This window comes from Hemibagrus wyckioides, linkage group LG01 (genome assembly GCF_019097595.1).
Source record: "Hemibagrus wyckioides isolate EC202008001 linkage group LG01, SWU_Hwy_1.0, whole genome shotgun sequence".
In the NCBI taxonomy this organism is placed as follows: domain Eukaryota; kingdom Metazoa; phylum Chordata; class Actinopteri; order Siluriformes; family Bagridae; genus Hemibagrus; species Hemibagrus wyckioides.
The window spans coordinates 3,912,533-3,934,856 of NC_080710.1; the positions used below are offsets into that span (position 1 = coordinate 3,912,533).

Sequence of the window (22,324 nt, forward strand, 5' to 3'; positions counted from 1 at the left end):
ACAGTGATACCTGTCCTTTCTTTGGCTTATAATCGATTAACTGCTGTTCTAGGTAGTAAGGAACAATTAGCTGTTTTTCCATTGTGTTAATGAGTGAATAATTGTTCTTCATTTACATTAATGACCCTTTAGCTGTTCTTTCATGATACCAATGAATAATGAGCTGTTCTTCCATTACAGTAATGACTGGTTAGCTGTTCTTTCATTACAGTAATGAATGATGAGCTCTGCTATTATTTTAAATTAACGTTTAGCTGTTCTTCCTTTCTGGTAATGAACGATGAGCTGTTCTTCCATTACAGTAATGAATGATGAGCTGTTCCTACATTAGAGTAATGAATGATGAGCTGTTCTTCCATTATAGTAATGAACGATGAGCTGTTTCTCCATTACAGTAATGAATGATGAGCTGTTCCTCCATTATAGTGATGAACAGTTAGCTGTTCCTCCATTACAGTAATGAATGATGAGCTGTTCCTCCTTTAGAGTAATGAATGATGATCTCTTTTTCCATTATAGTAATGAACGATGAGCTGTTCCTCCATTAGAGTAATGAATGATGAGCTGTTCCTCCATTACAGTAATGAGTGATGAGCCGTGCTATTACTGCAATGAACATTTAGCTGTTCTTTCTTTATGTTAATAAATGATAAACTGCTCCTCCATTACAATAATGAATGATAAGCTGTTCTTCTATTACAATAATGAATAATTGGTTTTTCCACCATTATGAGCTGTTCTTTCATTGTAGTAATGAACTGCCCGTCTTTTATTATAATGGAAAATTAGCTGTAATTCTTTTATGATAAAGAAAAATTAGCTGTTCCTTCTTCATAGCAATGAACGATGAGCTGTTTTTTTCTTTTTCTTTTTTTAGAGTAGTGAATGTTTAAATGGCGCAAGCTTTACTGTAATTAATGATTAGCAAATAAATGATTCACTGCTTTTCTACTATACGAGGATTATAATAATCAACAGTTAGCTGTTTTTAATATGCACACATTATGATAACCAATGTTCTTCCATTATGATGATTCATGATGATCTGTTCTTCCATTATATTAATGAACAAATATATGTTCTTTGATTATCCTAATGAATAATTAGCTGTTCTTTCATCATGGTCACGAATGTTTGTAGATAATGTAGAATGTAGATAAATCTTGCGTTTGCTCGCTCTTGCGTGTGCTCAGTTTGCCGCCTGGGTGGATGCCGTGGTGTTCGTCTTCAGCTTGGAGGATGAGATCAGTTTTCAGACGGTCTATAACTACTTCCTGCGCCTGTCCAGCTACAGGAACACGGCTGAGGTTCCCATGGTGCTGGTGGGAACGCAGGGTGAGTCACGACCCACCTGTTCACCGTTGTTCATTATTAAACACCTCTCTCATACAAATTTAAACACCTCCAGCTCTCTATTGTCCTCTGTACAAAAATCCCACCACTAGTAATGATCTCGCAGTGAAAACCTGATTACCAAAAAGCACACTGAATATGATCTCACATTCTCTTCTCTCCCCTCTGTCAAGATGCCATCAGTGCCACCAACCCGCGAGTAATCGACGACGCCCGAGCTCGGAAGCTCTCCAACGACTTGAAACGTTCCACCTACTACGAGACCTGCTCCACCTATGGCCTCAATGTGGAGAGAGTCTTCCAGGATGGTGAGACACCCAAATATAAAAGTGTTGAGAGCAGTGAAGCTCAGATCCTTCACTGAAGAAATCCTTGTAATGTGTTAAGAACAGTGATTTCCATAAGTATTCACCCCCCTCAACCTCTTTGACCAACATGGAACTTCACTATCATGAATCTACACAGATTATCGCAGTGGTTTGGACAAATCAATAGGTTGCACAGTTATGTGAAGCATGGTGTTGGAAGTTCTAACAAGCTAGAGCACTAAGAAGATGAGGATTTAACTCTGTGCAGACAGCTATGGATTTCTTTTCACTGGTGCAGCCTCTCCACCGCCTCTCACCATCGCTAGCTTTTTCACTGCAACTTCAAAATAGCACTTAGGAGCAAAAACACCAGCTATAAATCATAAATAATAATAGTCTTCACATAGGAATTATAGTCTGTCCACCAGAGTAAGAACACTAATCCTGGTTCCTTTCTAGTTTTTTTTTTTTTTTTGCTAATATGATTTAATGGCTAGGAAGTTGCTGATCCCAGATAAGCGCTCTTATTCCAGAGATGATGATAATAATACCTACGCGCCCAGGTTTATATTAACAACGCCGATCGACGCTTTGTTCTAATTGCTTAAATTTACAGGAGTGCTATTCAATCTCACCGAGCCTCTGTGTTATTTTTATTTATTTATTTTTTTAATGGCTGAGACGGCGATGGCTCGCGTTTCTTCCCTGTGCTTAATCGAGTCCTTAGGCTGCGCTTGAAATAATTAAAAGAAGGTATTTGATGTACACTCCAGTGCATTCAGACCGACGGCAGACTCTAATCGCTTACTTATTTCTCCGTTTCCTGCTCTTCGTACTCGCTCGTTTTCGGCAATCTTCTGCTGTGCCATAACAGTAGAACGCTTACTCTGCAACCTATCCCTTCATTCTCAGTGCTATTACTGCACCATTCCCAATTTGAAAAACGATGTCATTTAATCGGCATGATAAATGAGCTTCCAGTAAAGAACACAATATTTAATACTAACGTAAAAAAAGACGAGAAATCTGTCCATGTCTCTGCAAATCAAGGACATTTCTTACAGTTATAATAAATAATTGTTCATAAAGCATATACTGCGTGTTATGATGGAAGAGCAGCGTCTCCTGGAGGTCCATGGGGCTTTGTGTCGATCTGCCGCAGTGTACGGGTGGGATATGATGATGTGTAGGGTTAGTGCACCCTCTAGTGGCAGGATGCATCATTGGCTCAGTAAAGATCCTACGTTCATTTCCTTTTAAAATGAACGCTACTGATGTTTTTGATATGAGCTCGGGATTCAGTGCAACCCTGACCAGGATAAGGTGCTTACTAAAGAGGAAGGAAGTAATAAACAGAAGGAAAGAAAGAATAAATGAATAATAAAAAAAAAAAACATGCCAAAAAGACATCAAGACATAAGACGCATCTATTCAATAGTTGCTAATTAGCATTTCCAGGATTTACCTCAGTAAAGTGATAACATAACTGGGTTCACTTTATTTTCTCCCTCTTTTTTATTCCAGCATTTCTTTCATAATTCTGTTAGCCAGGCTTCAAAAATATATATATAGAACTGGAAACTATTAAATTATTGCTCACGGCTACCAGCTAACATGAGGTAACATGACAGAATTTACACCAGCTACATTCCTAAACGTTCCTAATCTCCACTGCTAATTGCCATGTGCTAACCTGACAGAAAATCTGTGAGGATTTTAAGCTTTACTAAAATATTCCCAGTACTAGTCAGATCGCTATCATGCGCTAACCTAACAGAGACCCTGTGTGGATCTATTATATTTATTTCTATATACTCTATCACAAGCTTTGTCACAAATAACAACCTGTAACATGATGTGGAGACTCATTAAACAGCACGTTTGCTTAAATGTCGGAGGTAGAGAACTCCTAGCTTTGCTTTACGTTAGCATTCTCTTCCCTTGGGGCTAAACACACACACACGCACACAGTGCTGTGTTCAGGGGGAGGGAGAGCGCCATTTATCTAACAGGCTAATCTGATAGAATATCTGAAAGGATTTAAATTAAATATTCATAATCTTCACTAGTAAATTGATGGCTAGCAAGAATACGCTAACCTGAAAGAATATATGAGAGGATTTCAAGTCACATTCATAAATATGGATCATGGTTACTGGTCAGCTAGCTAACATGAGCTAACCTGACAGAATGTGTTGTAAAATTCAGTGCTATTATCTCACTATCTTATATTTGTTAACCTGACAGCTTATCTGAAAGGATTTAATTTAAATAAATATTCATAATCTTCAAATGTTGCCAGCTAGCTAGTATGTGCTAACCTGACATATGTCATATTTGTAAATATTCTTGATGTTTATAGTTAACACTAGCCAGCTAATTAAAATCTGCTAATTTGTGTCTGATAATGTTTAACATGTTATATTTCTAAATAACAAAGAGTATCTGAGAGAATCTTCACTAGTACCTCTATCCAGCTAACTAGCATTCGTTAACCTGACAGAATATCTGAGAGGATTATTTATTAATGACCACATCTTTCACTTCTGACACTAAAGTACTTCCTTTTTACTTCATTTACCTCACGTGTACCATAACAAACACCAGTAAATAAGCAAAGGAACAGATTTGTCCTGAACTTTCCACTTTCAGTGAGCTCTAGCCAGTGTGTAAGGTGCATTAGCTGCACTGTGATGACGTGTTCATGCGTGTATGTGTCCGCAGTCGCTCAGAAGGTGGTGGCACTGAGGAAGAAGCAGCAGTTGGCCATCGGGCCGTGCAAATCTCTGCCAAACTCGCCTAGCCACACGTCCGTCCCCGCCGCCGCCATTCCCTCCGTACACCTCAACCAGGTAAGCCCGTCCTCCACCCGAGCAGGGATCCGGGAAAAACATTTCACGGCAGAAATGCTTATAGATCGGCTTGAAGCGTTCCATCCGGTGTCATATTGTGGTGGGAATGTGAAGCATGGGGGTTACTGTGTGTGGAATCTATAGAAGGTTCCGGAGAGACTGTGGTGATAGTGTGTAGAATAACATGCACTTTAATCTAGTTACAAGGTGAAATCCATCTTGCAGTCAACTCTTATCTTATCAGTCAACTCTTAAAAATTATCGCCACCTATTTATAGTAATGTGTGTAAAAAAAACAAAAAACAACAACAAAAAAACCCTTTGTGTTCCGTTCCAAAAGTATTGGCACCCTCAATAAAAACAAATGGTTATACATGGGAAGGATGCATCTTTTTTTATTGATTTTAATCTTCCACACTGTTGTTGCTTTTTGCTCCATATTTTGTGACGAAGGGAAGAATACAGTAGATCAGAAAGAATTCACACAGAAGCTAATGAATATTAAAGACAGAAGCGGTTTTTATGTGAAGGAAATTTTTTCAAGGAAAATGTTAACACGTGGCTGTGGAAGGATTTCTCAAGATAATAACCCCAGCATAGATCTAAATCAAGCTAAAATAGTTTGCAGAAATATGGCTCAAGTTAAGAATTGGATTGAATTGAATGTTTCTTCAACTTTATTTTCTTTAAAACGTTATAGTTACAGGCTCAGAGCTCTTATTCTCTCCATAGAACAAAATAATCAGCAATCATTTTTTTAAACCGTTTTAATCTCTCCTTTCTCCTTGTGTCTCTCAATCTCTCTCATTCTCATTCGTTCACCTTGTTTCCCCTGTTTCTCTTCCTTCTCTCTATTTGTGTCTCTCTACCTCATGTTTCTTGGTGTCTTCATTCCTGCTGTCTTTCCATCTCACGTTATCTGTCTCTCCTTTTCTGTCTGTTTTTTTCTTCCATCTATCCATCTCTTCTTCTTCTCTCTCTTTCTCCCATCTCTGTCTCTCTTATTCTTTCTTTTTTCCTCTCTGTCTATTTCTCTTTCTGCCTCTCTCTCTCTTTCTGCCTCTCTCTCTCTCTCTCTTTCTCTCTGTCTCTATCAGGCTGCTAACGGAGGGGGTGCACCGTTCAGTGACTACTCCTCCTCAGTGCCCTCCACCCCCAGCATGGGGCAGCGGGAGATGCGCATCGAGACCATCGCTGCCTCAAACACGCCCACGCCCATCCGCAAGCAGTCCAAACGCCGCTCCAACATCTTCACAGTAAGTATGAGGCAGCTGATGCAGAGCACCACACACTCGCATTACTGAGAGAGGGAGGTAGAGAGAGATAGAAAGAGAGAAAGAAAGATAGCGAGAGCTAGCCTCTTAACTGCAGGCCTCCAAACAGCTCCATCGCTCCACATCAATCCAGTCGCTGTTCGCTCTTATGTTCTGTTTCAGGTCAAAGTGTGGCGTGAAACAAGTCTCTGGAACTGTATCTTTAATTTTAAATTTAATTAAAAGAAATAGATTTAAGTTAATTTTACTTCAGTATTTTCTTGTAGAGAACAATGATTATAGATTATTGATACACATTTATTTTATTTGATCTTATTTTCTCCAGAAGTGATTACTGTGATCTTTCTGACAGTATATGCCAAGAAAATGCAGAACAGGGTAAAGATTTTAATTAAATGCAGTTTAATCTGGATCATTTACAGTGTAAACGCAATTTTACCTAATTTTTAAAATCCTTTTCGACTCCTTTGACAGATTGACTCCATGTTTGGCAAATTGAACGTAATCCTCTATCCCTTCTTCGCATTCTCTTCTCCTTCGACTGATGTTTGCAAAGCAAATTTTCCCCTTTATGTGAATCTACTGTGAAGCTTATTCCTCTGAATAATAGTAAAGAACCGAGATAAAGATAAATGATGTCGATTTGAGCGAAGCTACACGTTTGTTCCGTCAAATCCTGAAACACAACATAAGGGTTGATAAAGCAGCGATGCCGGTGGAGCTGTTTTGGAGATCTGCATTTCGAGGTACTTTTTTTATGCGAACACCAGAGGGAGCTGCTGAGCTCAGTCTTACCAAAGCCCTCCTCGAAGCACATGCGAGAGCAAGCTTTCCAAAGCAAAAATATAAATCCCTTACCAAGCAGCAACAAATCATAGCGACTGGACTTGTCTCATCTCGAAGACGTTCCTGAATTTGTGTAATTCCCAACGTTTACAGGTCAGTCCAACTTAACTTAAATGGAAGAAAAACGAGAGGCTGAGTGAGGAAGGGAGTGTTTATAGCTGCTACAACGTAAGTAACAATTTAGTGGATCGTAGACATAAACGGCTAAAACGTACGATGTGTCGCTTTTTAATAAATACATAATTGAAATTGTCGTGGAATAAAACACTTTCATGGTGGGAACGGTAACAGACGTCCACCCTGCCACTGATCATTTTCCGTTAACAACCCACAAACAAGTTCTGGCCCAAACTGGAACCATTGGAGCTTTTAGAACCACCGTACTACGTCATCATGACATGTCTTTGAACGAAATGTCTGGATGTGAGATTAGCTGTTTGCTGAAGCAGGTTTTTTAAGATAAAGAGCAAAATTAGGACAAAATTTAAAAATATGTGTAAAGATATGTGACGAAACGTTGTGAGAACATTATAAACACAATGTGTTTGTCAACACATCAGTTTGAGGTACTAAGAACAGGAGATGAAAACTAGCAAAAGCTAAATAGTATTTCTGCTTCTTTGCGCTTTTTGTGCATGTATGATTTTAAACAAAAAATATTCAACGTTTATGCAAAATGAGAAATACAAAGCACAATGTTGGTTTTGATTGCACAAACCAGACTGTTTTGACTTTTTTCCCCCTTCCCCCTTCCCTTTCGTTTGTCTGTATATTGTGTCGCAGTAGCGACCAACCCTACCCAACCCTGAGTACCATTAGGTCTCGTTGCCGCCAATGTTGAGAAGCTACAAAACCATACAGCTTGAATACACTAGTACTGGGCTGGTGGTCCAATGGAAAAGCTTTTTTTTATGCAAAAAAAGTACTTTGTGGAATGGAAATAAAAGGCCCAAAGACGATGTCCCAAGTCCAGTTGCTCTGAATTACGACTGCTAGAAATCTTCAGCCGTTTGAATAATTACGGAAAGGCTAGAACTGATGATATGACATGAGGAAAAAGGGCGAATTGTTTTGCTTCACAGCCGCTTTGTTTTCCTTTTCTTTCTCGATACTCTGGAGCCCTTTTTATCTTTCGACGTTAAACTGTTAATGTTTTATACAAAAGGGAAAAGTTTCCTAGACACATTGCATGTTGCAAAGTTTTCTCTTTAAGAAAGCGTCTTTCACTTTGCCCCGCCCCTCCCCCTCCTGCCACAGCGTCAAATCAACCAATCAACGCCAAGCCCCTCCCCCCACCCTTTTCTTCTCACTTTTAACAGACGTTCGCCTAGCGGGCTTTCTGCTGGAGGAAAAGACAGGGACACACTTTTGCTAGCACCCTGTTCATCCCCCAGTCTAACCAATCAAGACCAGCCCCAGTCCATTCAGGCCCAACCCCTCTCCCACCTGTCCTCCAATCAGAAGGCCCCTGGAGGATGATTGGCGGCTCTCGTGCTAGCTCCCCTGTCCTGTTTTCTCCCTCCCTCCCTTGATAGGTAGTGTCAAACCCTGTGCCCGCGGAGCCGAAGCACGCCACCTACCCCGTCTGGGTGCCCGAGTGGCCGAGCGAACGCAAGTTCCAACTCATGACCTTCTGAGGAGCAGCGACATGGAGGGAGGGAGGGAAAAAGGGAGGTAGGGAGCAGAAAGGAACGGAAAAAAAAAACAGGGGGGATGCACGGTCTCCGACTTCCGGCGACAAAAGATTCCAGCGCACCTGGAGGAGAGAAGCTCGTACCACGCAAGAATCACCTCCGCATCGCTGCTGATTCAGTGGTGGTCACCAATTGGGAGTTTCCGCCTACAGGGATGAGCCACCATCCTGTCAAACTACCTATCCATCTATCTATCTATCCGTCCATCCATCCATCCTTTTTTTTTTGGTACTTTTATTGATTTTATGTTACAAATTTAATTACAATTCTTTCACAGCTGCACTTAAAAGAGTGGCCTTATTAAGATCTCATACACTTTTTTTTTCGTATTTACGACTAAAATAAAAGACGAGATGTCGAAATCTATGCTCTTTTCTTTTAGAAAGAAAAATCTTTGAGGCTCCAGATAGGTCCTGTTTCACACTCCAGGGGAAAAAAAAAAGTTCAGGGTGCACATGCCCTCGACATGTGCCCTCATTTTTACCTTTATTATATCGAATATCCATTTGAATTGGCAAATACGCTGGAAGGAACGGTACATAATTATTACTGCAGAAATGTACTGTAATTAGTTCAGATTGTACTGTAATTTATTTACGATGCGTAACTAATTGCTGCATTTAATCTAATTCTTTTTATTGGTCCATAATTAATTATGGTATGTCACGTGACACGTAAATGATGTTATATATAGATAATTACAGTGAATAAGGACGTAAATAATATGTACTATAACGTGGCAGCATCGAGGGTGTACAAGACATGCGTGTGTGTGCGTGTGCTTTTCAGAACTCAAAAGTATCAATCCCGCTGCCACGACCACATAATTAATGATGGTATTTAAAGAATTGATCTGCTGAGCCAATTAATTTATGGTCCATAATTAATTACAGTACTTAAAAAATGTGCGGTACATCATTCAGTGATGAGTTTACAGTATTCGTCTTCATTAACGATTTAAGATAAACCAAATTTTATTTTTATCCACGAATCAGACCTAAAAGCTGAGGGACGGTTTTGAATTCGATTATTTTACCCCCCCCCCCATTAAGAGCATCCTATATGTTCCATCCCTCCATCACCTTGTGTGCGAGTGGGTGCAATGTGAGTTTTGTGCCACTAGATGTCAGCAAAGGACACCAATAGTCACTCAGTGCTTCCATAGTACTTAAGGAACCGCCACCAATACGTTCCTCATCGGTACGACGTCATTTCTGTGTGAAAGTACAGAGGTGGAAAGGGGAAAGGGGTTCTCATCCTTTTTTATTTTAAATATAATTATTTCTCATCTGTCATTTCACTCCTTGAGCCAGTTCTCTCTTCTCATCAGTTCATTATTATTCATCTTTTGATCCTTCACATTTTCCCCCCTTTCAGGCCTTAAAAAAACAAAGAAAACAAACAAACAAAAATGCAGGAGAGTTCTAGAAGAACGGGATGTGATCTGTCCCGTGATTATTTGCAGTCTCTTTCCCATTCTCCCTCAATGAAAAGGGCTCCTTTTGCAGAACCCTATGAAGGGCCCTTGTGTGTCGGTGTAACGACTACATTTTCTTCAGCACCACACATACACACACACACACACACACACACACAGACACACACACACACACACACACAGACACACACAAGCATGCTGCTTTACCCTTGGTGTCCTTCTCCCTGTCTCCTGCTCCCAATGCACTGTGGGTAATGCATCATGGCTTTCTTGGACATGTCCCATGCCAGCCACTCGTAAAGACTCTTACACTTTAAACGTACGAACTTCATTCAATCGCATCGAACTGATTCGGCTTGAGGCCCCTCCCCTTTCCGCGTATCCGACCGCTTTCTCATTTCTTCTCGGACGCTTTTTAACCCCCAACAAGGACTGAACTCATGACATCACGATGCCTTTTTTTGCCGCAAGCAAGGACTCTAAAAAAGAAAAAAAAAAAAAAGACGTGCCAAGATACTATCTGTTTGTTTTGCGTTTTCTCTTCTTCTTTTTTCTTTCTTTTTTTTTCCCTGCTTTCTCTATTCTTTTCCTTTTGGATCGGTTTCACCTTGTCTCGTTTGCAAAGTAGATGACGTGGGGTAATGCAATATAATTGAGAACGGACAGGGGGAATTTTTTCACACTCCTCTTTCGAATGCTGGTGACAAAGTCGTCTGGAAAATGAGCGCAAACATAATGGGATTTTTTTTTAAACTATCTATCTATCTATCTATATATATATATATATATATATATATATATATATATATATAGTAGGCATGAAGTTGTGCGTCCGAACTCAAATCCAGCCAAAATGTAATGCCAACTGTGATCAATGAGGCATTGCAACATTTTTTATTCTTTTGTTTTGTTTCGTTTTCCTTTTTCCTACAGACTTTGTTCACATGCTCTTAAGCTGGAGTGTGAAAAAAAAAATCTTATGAAGGCCTTCATAAAGCAGCATAGGGATTAAAAATTGAGAAATAAAATGGTGTGGATTGCACTGATTTGTATGAATGTAGTGTCTAATCTAGTATTTTTTTTTTCTTTATTTATTTTGTTCTTTTTTTTTTATTTATTAACTGTTTGCTCAGAAAGCTGTGGAAGGATAAACTGTTACAGTCATTTCTATGACCATGATAATAACAGATGAAAAAAAAAAAGACTGCCGTATATCTTGTATGGAAAATTTATTTACCAATGGTATTCAATAGAAAGTATATTCTATAGATATATGAGTATATCTATTAAAGGAAAAAAACAAAACAAAAAAAAAAACAGCGCCTCTGTCGTCCTCGTCGGAACTGCACCGTGTGGTTCGGCCTGCCGATTCTTTCCAAGTGAACCTGTGACTTGATTTGTATGGTGTCTGTACATAAATATATATATAAATATATATATAAAACCAAAAAAAAGCGAAATAAAATTTTAAAAATTAACATGATTGTGTTGCGTGTGCTTGGACTCTTGTTTCTCTTTTGAAATTTCCAGTCTCCATTTTGCGAATGAGCGTCTTTCATCTCGTTTGTCTGGTGTGTGTGAAGACTCATAATGTGTGTACACTATTATAAGTTTTCTCTTTTTTTTTTTTTTTCTTTTTTTTCTGGGGAGGTTGTGTATTCATGGAATGTTTTGGTATAAACTTAAATTAACCAGCTTTGTAACATTTCCCCCCTTTTCCAGGGATGTCTCCAGGATCTGGAACTGAAAATATTTAATTTTTTTCCTAATCTTGATGCTCAAATTTTTTATTTTTTTTTAAAAAGAAGTGCTTTTTTTGTTGTCCTAACCCTAACCTTGTTACTTCATTGATTGTTTTTGAAAGTTTCCAGCAGAGTTTCAGGGCTGTTTGCAGGAAGACACCTTTAAAGATGATGTGGAGTAAATTTTTATTGTGAATTGAATTTATTTATGATTGTGTTTCTCTGGTTTGTTATATGAACATGGTGATTTATCTAATAGGTGCCAAAACTTTTGAAAAGTAACGTTTTATATGTTTGTGTGTATATAATTGTTGTGTGTGTGTCCTGTCTGTGTGTAGTTTGTGTATTTCTATACTGCACGCTCAGTGTGCTGCTGTCTGTTGCGCTGTTTGGCTTGTGCGCTCTTTTTATTTATTTATTTATTTATTTATTTATTTATTTATTTATTTTTAAAAAAAAATTCTTTTCTTTCTTTTGCAATATTTTTTGCCCCCTCTTTCATCCACACACCCCACCACACACCCCATCACACACATTACACCTGCCACTTTCACGTCCACGTCTTGTGGTGGGTTTTTGTGTCGCGCTGATCGACTCGTTTTGTTTCTTTGCAGTCACGGAAAGCCAGTGAGCAGGCAAAGAGCGCTGAGTGTAAAACAGACAGCATAGGCAGTGGGAGGGCCATTCCCATCAAACAGGTGAGTGCACTTTACCTCACGCACATCGTACCGCATGCTGGTGAGTAACGCACTCAACACACACAACATCGAAATGTATTTATTTATTTGTCTATTTGTTCAAACGATCTGCAGGGTCCAAGCACCCAGGTCACAAATATCAGGTATCAGGTATTCAAGATCAGTATCAAATTCTATAAAATGATACTTCAGTGTCTGTGATGTAGAAAGGAGTTTTAATTTAATGGCCTTTCTCTTCATGACCACTGGAGGGTAGTGCAGTGTCAGATTACAAGGAGCCAGGAGTTCCTCTGTGGCCGAAGGATGATAGAGCAATGTCACTTTACATGGAGTCACAAATTCCTCTGTGGCCACTGGATGGTAGTACGGTGTCAGACTATAAGGAGAGAAGAGTTCTTCCTTGGATAATGGATGGTAGTGTTGTCAGTTGACAAGGAGTCATGTGTTCCTCAATAGCCATTGTATGGTAGTACAGGATCAGATTATAAGGAGTCATGAGTTCCTCCATAGCCACTGGATGGTAGTACAGTGTCAGATTGTAAGGAGTCATGAGTTCCTCAGTAGCCACTGGATGGTAGTACAGTGTCAGATTGTAAGGAGTCATGAGTTCCTCAGTAGCCACTGGATGGTAGTACAGTGTCAGATTGTAAGGAGTCATGAGTTCCTCAGTAGCCACTGGATGGTAGTACAGTGTCAGATTGTAAGGAGTCATGAGTTCCTCAGTAGCCACTGGATGGTAGTACAGTGTCAGATTGTAAGGAGTCATGAGTTCCTCAGTAGCCACTGGATGGTAGTACAGTGTCAGATTGTAAGGAGTCATGAGTTCCTCAGTAGCCACTGGATGGTCGTATGGGGACAGATTGCAAGGAGAGAGGAGTTCCTCAGTGGATAATGAATGGTAATACAGTGTCAGATAACCAGGAGTAATGAGTTCCTCTATAGCCACTGGATGGTAGTACGATGTCAGATTACAAAGAGTCAGGAGTACTTCTGTGGCCAAAGGAGGGTAGTGCAGTGTCATTTTACATAGAGTCACAAGTACCTTGGTGGCCATTGGATGGTAGTATCTGGTCACATTGCAGGGAAAGAGGAGTTCCTTATTGGATAAGGGATGGTAGTCTAGTGTCAGATGATGAGGAGCCATTGGATGGTAGTACAAGTCAGATGTAGCAAGGAGTTCTTGGCTGGTTCCTTGATGAATGGTAGTGCAGTGTCACTTTACCTGGAGTCACAAGTTTCTCTGTGGCCACTGGATGGTAGTGCAGGGTCAGACTGCAAAGAGAAAAGAGATCCTCGGTGGTTAATGGATGGTAGGGTAGTGTCAGATGATGAAGAGTTATGAGTTTATCTCTGTAGCCATTGGATGGTAGTACAGGGGTCAGATTGTGAGGAGTTTCTTGGTGTCCATTGGATGGTAGTATAGAGTCAGATGATGTGGAGTCACAGGTTTCTTCTTGTCCATTGGATGATAGTACAGTGTCCGATTGCAAGGAGAGAGGAGTTCCTTGGTGGGTAATGGATGGTAGAGTAGTGTCAGATCATTTGGAGTCACAGGTTTCTTGGTGTCCACTTGGTGGTAGTACAGTGTCAGTTTGCAAGGAGTCATGAGTTCCTCTATAGCCATTGGATAGTAGTATGGGGTCAGATTACAAAGATTCAGGGGTTCCTTGCTGGCCACTGAATGGTAGTAAGGGTCAGATTACAAGGATTGAGGAGTTCATTGATGTCCAATGGGTGGTAGTATGGGAACCAATCACATGGAGTTGCAAGTTTCTTGGTGTCCACTGGATGGTAGTGCAGTGTCACATTGCAGGAGTCCAGATTTCCTTGCTTGACACTGGATGGTACACAGATTACAAGGAGTCAGGAGTTCCTCAATAGCCACTGGATGGTAGTACAGGCTAATATTAAAATAATTTAGGAGTTCTTTGTTGGCCACTGGATGGTAGAACACTGTCATATTTCAAGGATTCAGGAGTTCCTCAGTAGCCACTGGATACTAGTATGGGCCAGATTGCAATGAGTCAGGACTTCCTCACTGGTCACTGGAGGGTAGTGTGGGCTCAGATTGAAAGAAGTCTGGAGTTTCTTACTGGCCACTGAATGGTTGTACAGTGCCTGATTACAAGGGGTCAGGGGTTCCTCTATACAGAACAAAGTAGTCAGGAGTTCCCTGGATGGTAGTACAGTGTCTCAGTACAAGAACTTAGGAGTTCCTCAGTGGCCACTGGATAGTAGTGCTTTCTCAGGTTACAAGAAGTAACAAGTTAATTGGTAATTATGAGGAGTCTTGGTGGCCACTGGATGGTGGTACAGTGTCAGATTCAGAGGTTCCTGATACTGCTGCACAGCTGTTTCAAGGCGAGTGCTGAGCTTGTCAACAGGGAACGAGGTAAACATGTGGCACTGAAACACCTGGCAGGTGCAGCACATCCTGATTGCGACTTTAAAGGGGCTCAGAGTTAAAAAAAAACAAAAAAAACAACAAACATTCACATATCTGAAAAAAATCACACAGATCACACACAACATGGACTTTTATTTACCTCTGGCTACACAACCGGGAAAAAGCTGCAGCTGTACTTCTAGATTTACCATTCAAACCAAGTCAAATCTTTTACTGTCTGTACATGGACAGTAAACCAAAGATGACAGATAAATATTTATTGCCTTTACCTGTGAGTGTATAGCTGCTTTAAAAAAAAGTTGTTACCATTAGCGCTAGCATTTGCAAAGTATCTCCCATGTAATTTGTTGGAATTGCCAATAAAGTGGTTATATCTTCCTCAGACCATTAATTCACCATCGGGATATTAATTTTGATGGGTTTTTGTTTTGTTTTTTTCAACGATAATTTTCAGAATCACACTTGAGTTACTTGTGGTGTTGTCATGGCAACAAAATTCCATTGCCACCAAGCTCGTGACATCACCATGTATTGATTTTAGACCAGCATCGACTGATGGATCTGCCCCAGATTTGGTCTTTTGTGGTGGATAATGGTTTGAGAACCAGAACCATATCAGTGGAAAATTGATATCTATCTATCTATCTATCTATCTATCTATCTATCTATCTATCTATCTATCTATCTATCTATCTATCTATCTATCTATCTATCTATCTATCTATCTATCTATCTATCTATAACTTTCTGTCATTCCTAACCCCACACATACTTGCCCTTGCATGAGTACTATAATTATCTGTTTCCTTTCTAGGGCCTCATTTCTTTTGACCTGAGCATAATTAGCCAAAGTCGCCCTATTGTCCCAGGTTTCTGTTCTGATTTGAAAGCAGTACAAATGTAGACACACAATACAAACAGCATTAAAGGAAACCTTCTCTGTCTTTTGTCATGATGAGTTCCTTTTACCACCCTGAAGCTGATTATTTTCCAATAAAAGCACTCCCTAAAGTGTTTTTATTCCATTTATCCCTCAGCAGCTTGCTAATACTTTCAGATTTCTTTAAATGAAGTATTTTTTTTTTTATCCATTAGCTAGTTCCTGTTATCACTTATGCTGTACTATATATCAGTTTTGTCCAAAAAAACACAACTTGTAACCTGCTCTGTCCTGAAGATGACTGACAACTGATAATTGATCAATGTGACAAAGATCTTCACCATATCAGCGAACACGTTTTCTTTGTTAAATAACAACGCTTTCTTGAAAGGGTCATTATTAGTCTTGGATTTCGTGGCACGTATGCAATTAACGTTGCTGCAAACGTTTGGTTGCTATAGAAACCATAACCTAATTGTGGAAGCAAACCTAATACTGGAAGGAATTTTTTTTTTTTTTAAGGGAAATGTTTTGTAGTGCAGTAGTAGTAGGTATTAGTTGCAATCATCACATGACATTAATCATCAGTACACTGATGTAAAAACATTACACCACTGAAACAGTTGACAAGGAGGTCAGAAGTTCTTCCCAGCACTTACCCCAGGCCTTTTCCCTGCCACTGTATATCAATTACACTCATCCTTTCAAGATAATCCCTCTTAAGAAGTGTCATTGTACGCGGCGGGACTGCATTGAGCCGCCGGAGAAAGAGAGATGAGAGAGAGAAAAAGAGAAGGTGGTCATGGTGGGACACCTTTCAATGGGCCTGATTGCTCGGCCAGTCAAATGCACAATCGGGAAGATCAAAGTGCCAATGGGACTATAATTGCCTCCCACTGGGCAAATTACACACTTTGGGCTAAATCTCAACCACCCCACCTCCCCCTCCCCCGAACTCACCACACACACCCATCTGTAAAAATGGTAAATAAGGCCAACAAAGCTCAGGGGCGACACGGAAAAGCTGTCAACACTGAGCTTTTGTGCTTATCACCAGTAAGAGCCCAGCTCTCCTCCCCTCTCCTTCCCTCTCTCCTCCTCTCTCCTTCCCTCTCTCCTCCTCTCTCTTTTCCTCTCTCTCTCTCTCTCTCTCTCTCTCTGTGTGTCTCCTGGCAGGATGCAGACACTTTTTATTTGGGCCATAAGAGAAGAAAAGTGCACTGTCTGGATTGTTTACTATGTGTACAAGGAACAATACAGGCCTAGAGCAAAGCTTAAACAAATATGGAAATATTTGCAGGTTTACTTAAATTTATTTATTTATTTATTTATTTATTTTGCTTAAAAGCTAATTAACATGGACATTTCATATGACAAAAAATATTTTTTAAAAATGACCAATAAAAGCTGATACATAATCTGCATTTTGTCAGGCAAAAAGTAAGTTTGTTTAATTCCTTGAGGATTTGTTGTTTTGTTTTTTAAAGTGTTGTTTAGGTTTGTGTGTATTTTTTTTGTTTGTTTAATTTTTTTAAAAATTATTTTCATTTTTTGTTTGGGTTTGTTTTGGGAAGATTTTATATATATTTTTTTATGTATTGCTTTTATTTTATTTCTCTGGACTGTAATATCAACTATCTTTATCAAATAATGTTTGTTTGATGGACATATCTGTCAAGAACTGACCTGCCCGACTTTTCCACAACAAAAACACAACAGACAGAATCTACACACGGTCATTAACGTCATTAACATTCATCTGATTGAGAAGCTTTATCCGAAATACAGCAGCAGTGTAGAAATAGTTTTATAAAATATAAAGCATTTTATCACTTTATCTTCTAACATGATTTTCAGAACAGATGTTACTTTTCACAAATCCGTAAACGATTTCTGATTAAAGAATTCGAGAGAAAAACACGTTTGGTTAGTTTGGTAATATTTTTTTCCTGAATAATTCTGTATTTTTTATTTTGGATAATATACCAGAACTTTTAGGGATTTTTTTTTTTTAAAAAAGGGACACATTTTTAACGCTTCATAGTAAAAGGGGCGGGGCTAAAACTGTGGCATAACAAGTGACGTGCTATACTGTGGTTGTCCAAAATAACTTGTGATATTTGAATACATTTCTATGACACACAATATCTCATTATCACATGACATATCATGTATTTATATAGTAAGCTTGGTACCAGCTCAGGTGAGGGATTAAAGCACCTTATCTTTAGAGAAGGAAGTAAACATGTGGCACTGAAACATCTGGCAGGTGCAACACGCCCTGATGACACTGACACTGTTCTCTCTGACGTCGAGAATATTCATAATCTATTCAATCAGATAAACGTATTTTTTAACAAAAATAAATTTGATTGAAAAGGGATGGGGGAGGGGGATAACCTGCAAGAACATACTATAGTCATATAGTCGTATTGCCAAGCATGAAATAAAATTCCTTTAATTCAGTCTACATATTATTTCCCTTATCGTTTACATCATTTTACTTCACTACTCTCAGAAAAAAAAAAAAACAATTATTAAATGTTAATCCCTTCCCAATGTTAGCAGACTTGTAGTTTAAATGCTCTGGAGAGAAAGCCGATGTAGCCGTGATGGCTATATTATACGGATTGTGTGTTATTTAGCATTAAATGTGTCGGGAGGTCAGGAGAAGAATGGAGAGATCAGTGTGTGATGTGAGGATTAGGTGTGATTGTGTGATAAACACCCTAATGCCCAGTTGACCCCGGGTCGACTCCTAATGAGCAGTTCCTGTGAGTCGACCCCCTTCCTGGTCTGTTAAAACAGCTAAGCTGCACACACACACACTCACACACAGAGTCACTTGAAGTGTTAAACAGCACATGAAATCTGCCCTAATCCCCCTGATTAGCCCTTAGACCCCCCTCACGCTCGCGTTTGGCCCCCTCAGGCTCGCGGCCTTGCTTTGTTTGTCCTGGTGAGCCGAGAAGGAGATAAGGGAACAATCCAGTGGCTTTGAAGAAGCTCGGATCACACAGGCTAATCCCGAGCTCGCAAAAAGGTCTGCCCGAGTTCAGCGCCACCACCGCAGGCTCATGCATACAGAGGCAGAGTCGACACAAATAGGATTTAGGATTTAGCCTTCCATTTGGATTGAGCTCGGGGGATTGATATGTGCATAAGTAAGAGAAGCAGGCGAGGTGGAGGGCATGGTGCAGCTACCAATAATAAAAATAATGATAATAATAATACTAAAAAAGAAATCATAAAAATAGTTTAAAGCACAAAAATTAAAGAAATCATAATTGGATTATGAAGAAAAAATAATAATAATTCATTAAAATAAGTTTGAAAAGAAGCAAAACAAAAAAAGGTTTGGAAAAAACTCTCAAATAATGAAATTAAATTTTAAAAAATATACAGATGAAATTATTTAAGAGAATTTTGGGAGAAAAAAAATAAAACAAGAAATTATGAAATTAGAGTGTAAAAAGGTATGATTAAAATCGAGTATGTAGAACAATAAGGCAGATATATATCAGTGCAATAAGGCAAAAATAAATAAGTAAATAACTAAAGTGCAGTTTGAAATAAAGTGATTTAAAGAAAATAAATGATAAAAAAAAAACACACAATGTCCTTGCTTGCTTTAGAAAATCATATAGTGTCAAGTGTCATGTTCTTAAACAAATAAACTTCCTGAAGTGTTCAAATAACCATCTTTTTATCCTTAAACTTAACAGAAATATTATTATTAATAATTAATTTCCTCAGCAACAATGCTGAATCTCATGTATATATTTTTTTCTTTTAAAGACAAATATATTAACTATTACGGAATGTGTACGTTGTCAATTTTTGTGGAAATTATTTGTGGAAGATTTGTGAACACCACCAGCAAACAAAATCTTGGGGGTGCCAATAATTAATAATTCTGAATCCACTCTTTATACACTCAAGTTCACACTTATCATTTGTTGTATGTAGGATTTATCAGATATATCAATGTTTTTTTCCTCAAAAATGTTCACAAAAACACAACAAACCCTTTGTGTGTTTTTTGTACCGCGTTAAAAGTTTTCTTTTCTGCTCGTTTCTTTGCATCTCGCAGGGCATTCTGCTCAAGAGGAGCGGCAAGTCGCTAAATAAAGAGTGGAAAAAGAAGTACGTCACGTTGTGCGACAACGGCGTCCTCACCTATCATCCCAGCTTACACGTGAGTGACAAGCACTTCCTGTCTAGGCCTTTACGTATTACTTTGGACATAAAACCAATTGTAAATGGCCAAAACAAAACATCTGCTTATTACATGTTTTTATTTTCGTGAGTACAAACTTTTTTTTCTAAAATTTGATCCTATTTAGTTTTACTGAATTGTGGGAAATCTCGTTGTAAATGCAAGCTAAGCTGCATAATTTAATCAACAACAAAAAAGTAAAGCTAACTTTTTTCCCCCTAAATTAATAATAATAATAATAATAATATAGTACATATGCTATGCTTAAACAAAGGTAACTTCAGTATTCTAGCTTTATCAGGAAATCCTGAGGTGTTTTATACTGTTTTATTCTGTTTTATTATCTAATTTTATTACCCTTTTTGAATTGTTTATGAACGTCATGTTGGTTCAGCACTTTAGTTCTGGTTATCGCTTGTTAGATTTCTTACATCACTGACCTCTGATGAAGTTTTTATGACCAAAACATTATCAATGAACCCCAAAAGTGTAAAGATTTGTAAAACATACTAGAACTGGAGACTCCTTCCATAAACTATAGTCTCTTTGCAGAGACTTTTTTCTCCCCAGAGTAAAACCAGGAAGTTCAAATGTTGCGTCAGTTTTTACATTTTACATTCATGTATTCAGACTCTCTTTATTTTGCATGCTAAACTGGTACGTTTTGAAGTTTCTGGGATGTTACAACGGACTAAATGTAGTTCACACCGTCAATGTTTGCCAGGTTTCTGGTATGTGAAGCTCCCAGGATTGGAAGTTTCCTTTCTATCAGGGGATAGAAAATACTGACTAGAACCAAAACTTTATTGCATTTGACAGTGTAGTAATCATAATAATAATAATAATAATAATATATTTACAAATTGATAATACAAAATTTTTTTTTAAAAATAACATTTTTAAAAAATTATCATATGTAGAATATAACAGACCATACTTTGATACATAAAAGCAGATCTACAATAAAAAAAAATGTATATAATGTAATGTTAAAAATATGAAATTATAAGGAAACAAATTTCCTGTAAACAATTAATACTTCTATTTTAATGCTAAAAATTAGTATAATAAATTACAAAATTGATCAGCACTCGATGCTGCACAAATATTTATTTATTTATTTTTATTTTTTTCTTAACCATAAAACTAGACTAGAGTGCAGTAGAAATTTTAGTGCTTGTAAGAGACAGGACTGGAAAAGATGTTTGGGTGGAAGTGTGGTAAAACGAACACACAGGGTTCAGTGTTAAAATCTCATTACTAACGAATCGACTGCTACGTCTGAGTCATGAAATCATCATTTTCGGTTTTAGAGCAAAAAATAAATAAATATGGAAAAAAAAAATCGGCGGAGAAGTACTGTACGCGACAGGCGGCTTTCGGCTCGAGCATCGTTACTTCGTGTGGAAGCTATTAGCATCTGGACACCTGTGGCTCGTTCTTCCACGCAAGTTCTATGAGTTACTCACACCATTTAACTGCAGTGTGAGTGCAGAGACAGAGACACAGAGAGAGAGAGAGAGAGAGAGAGAGAAACTGTTTAATTTTGCATTGCAGCCAACAGAGTCGTCCCACAATCCCCTTCTGTTAATTCTGTCTGCTACATCAATTAAATTGTTTGCAGAAACTAATTGAATATGGCTTAATCACACATCTTAATAGCTTTCTGCGCCTCGAACTGGCTGTTAATTCCTGCAATAAAGTGAAATGAGAGCGCTCACTGGGTAATTAGCAGCGAGGCTTTTGAAGAAATTAGTGCTTTATGGTGCGCAGTAAAAACGCAACCGAGTTGGCGGGAGGCTTTTCAGGGGCCGGCATCTTTGCACGTTTTGTTTTGCAGTTGTTGTTGTCGTGGGTTTTTTTTTTTCTCTCTCTCTCTTCCATCCTTCCTTTTTTCTGCTGATCAGGGTGATTTTCACCTTGGCTTACCCCATTTGAGTTGGTACAAACACCCCATCCAAATGAAATGGCCAGATTTAAATGGGAATGAGCCTATTTGCGATCATTAGCGCTAATTCTGCTAATCTGCCGAAGCAGAGATGCAGGTGAAGTTAATTGTGTGATGGGCTTTGGTTTTGTGTGTTTTTTTTTTTTGTTGTTGTTGTGTTTTGTTTTTGGCGGAAGTGGGATATTTAAAAAGCAATCGCGACTGCTACTTGCGTGTGACCTTAACTGCTCAATTTCTGTGTAAATTGCTGGCAAAGTTTTGCAACTCCCTAACCCAATTTGTAAGCTCTTCAAACAGATTGCTTTGTTTTTTTTTGTTTGTTTGTTTTTTTTTATTATAAGGATTACATGCAGAACGTTCACGGGAAAGAGATCGATTTGCTCCGGACGACGGTCAAAGTCCCGGGGAAAAGGCCGCCTCGAGCGGTGGCTACGGTAGCGCCGACTGCTAGTCCCAAAAGCAACGGATTAACCAAGGACAGGAGCACGCTGCAGCTGGGCATCGGAGCCACAGGTGAGTCTATACAGATATCAAAGAAACTATTTCTCTCTGTCTAGACTTCTGAACAGAGAGGAAAAGAAAAAATCTTGTGTTTTTCCATTCCATGCCCAATTTCCCAAGGCACGATGAAGTTAATATCATTTTAAGCTCTAATAAACCTCTAA

At 38.7% G+C, this 22,324-nt stretch overlaps 1 protein-coding gene across 4 annotated transcripts in view; it reads left to right on the forward strand.

Moving 5' to 3' along the window:
* Window positions 1-22,324, forward strand: part of agap3 (ArfGAP with GTPase domain, ankyrin repeat and PH domain 3) — a 136,013-nt gene that overhangs the window by 68,877 nt on the left and 44,812 nt on the right. For all 4 annotated transcript variants that reach the window (XM_058392460.1, XM_058392466.1, XM_058392453.1 and 1 more), the window contains exons 5-11: window positions 1,194-1,335; window positions 1,527-1,661; window positions 4,386-4,513; window positions 5,611-5,769; window positions 12,122-12,205; window positions 19,586-19,690; window positions 22,001-22,172. In XM_058392460.1, coding sequence (XP_058248443.1) covers window positions 1,194-1,335; window positions 1,527-1,661; window positions 4,386-4,513; window positions 5,611-5,769; window positions 12,122-12,205; window positions 19,586-19,690; window positions 22,001-22,172 — 925 coding nt within the window. The remainder of the gene's footprint in view (window positions 1-1,193; window positions 1,336-1,526; window positions 1,662-4,385; window positions 4,514-5,610; window positions 5,770-12,121; window positions 12,206-19,585; window positions 19,691-22,000; window positions 22,173-22,324) is intronic.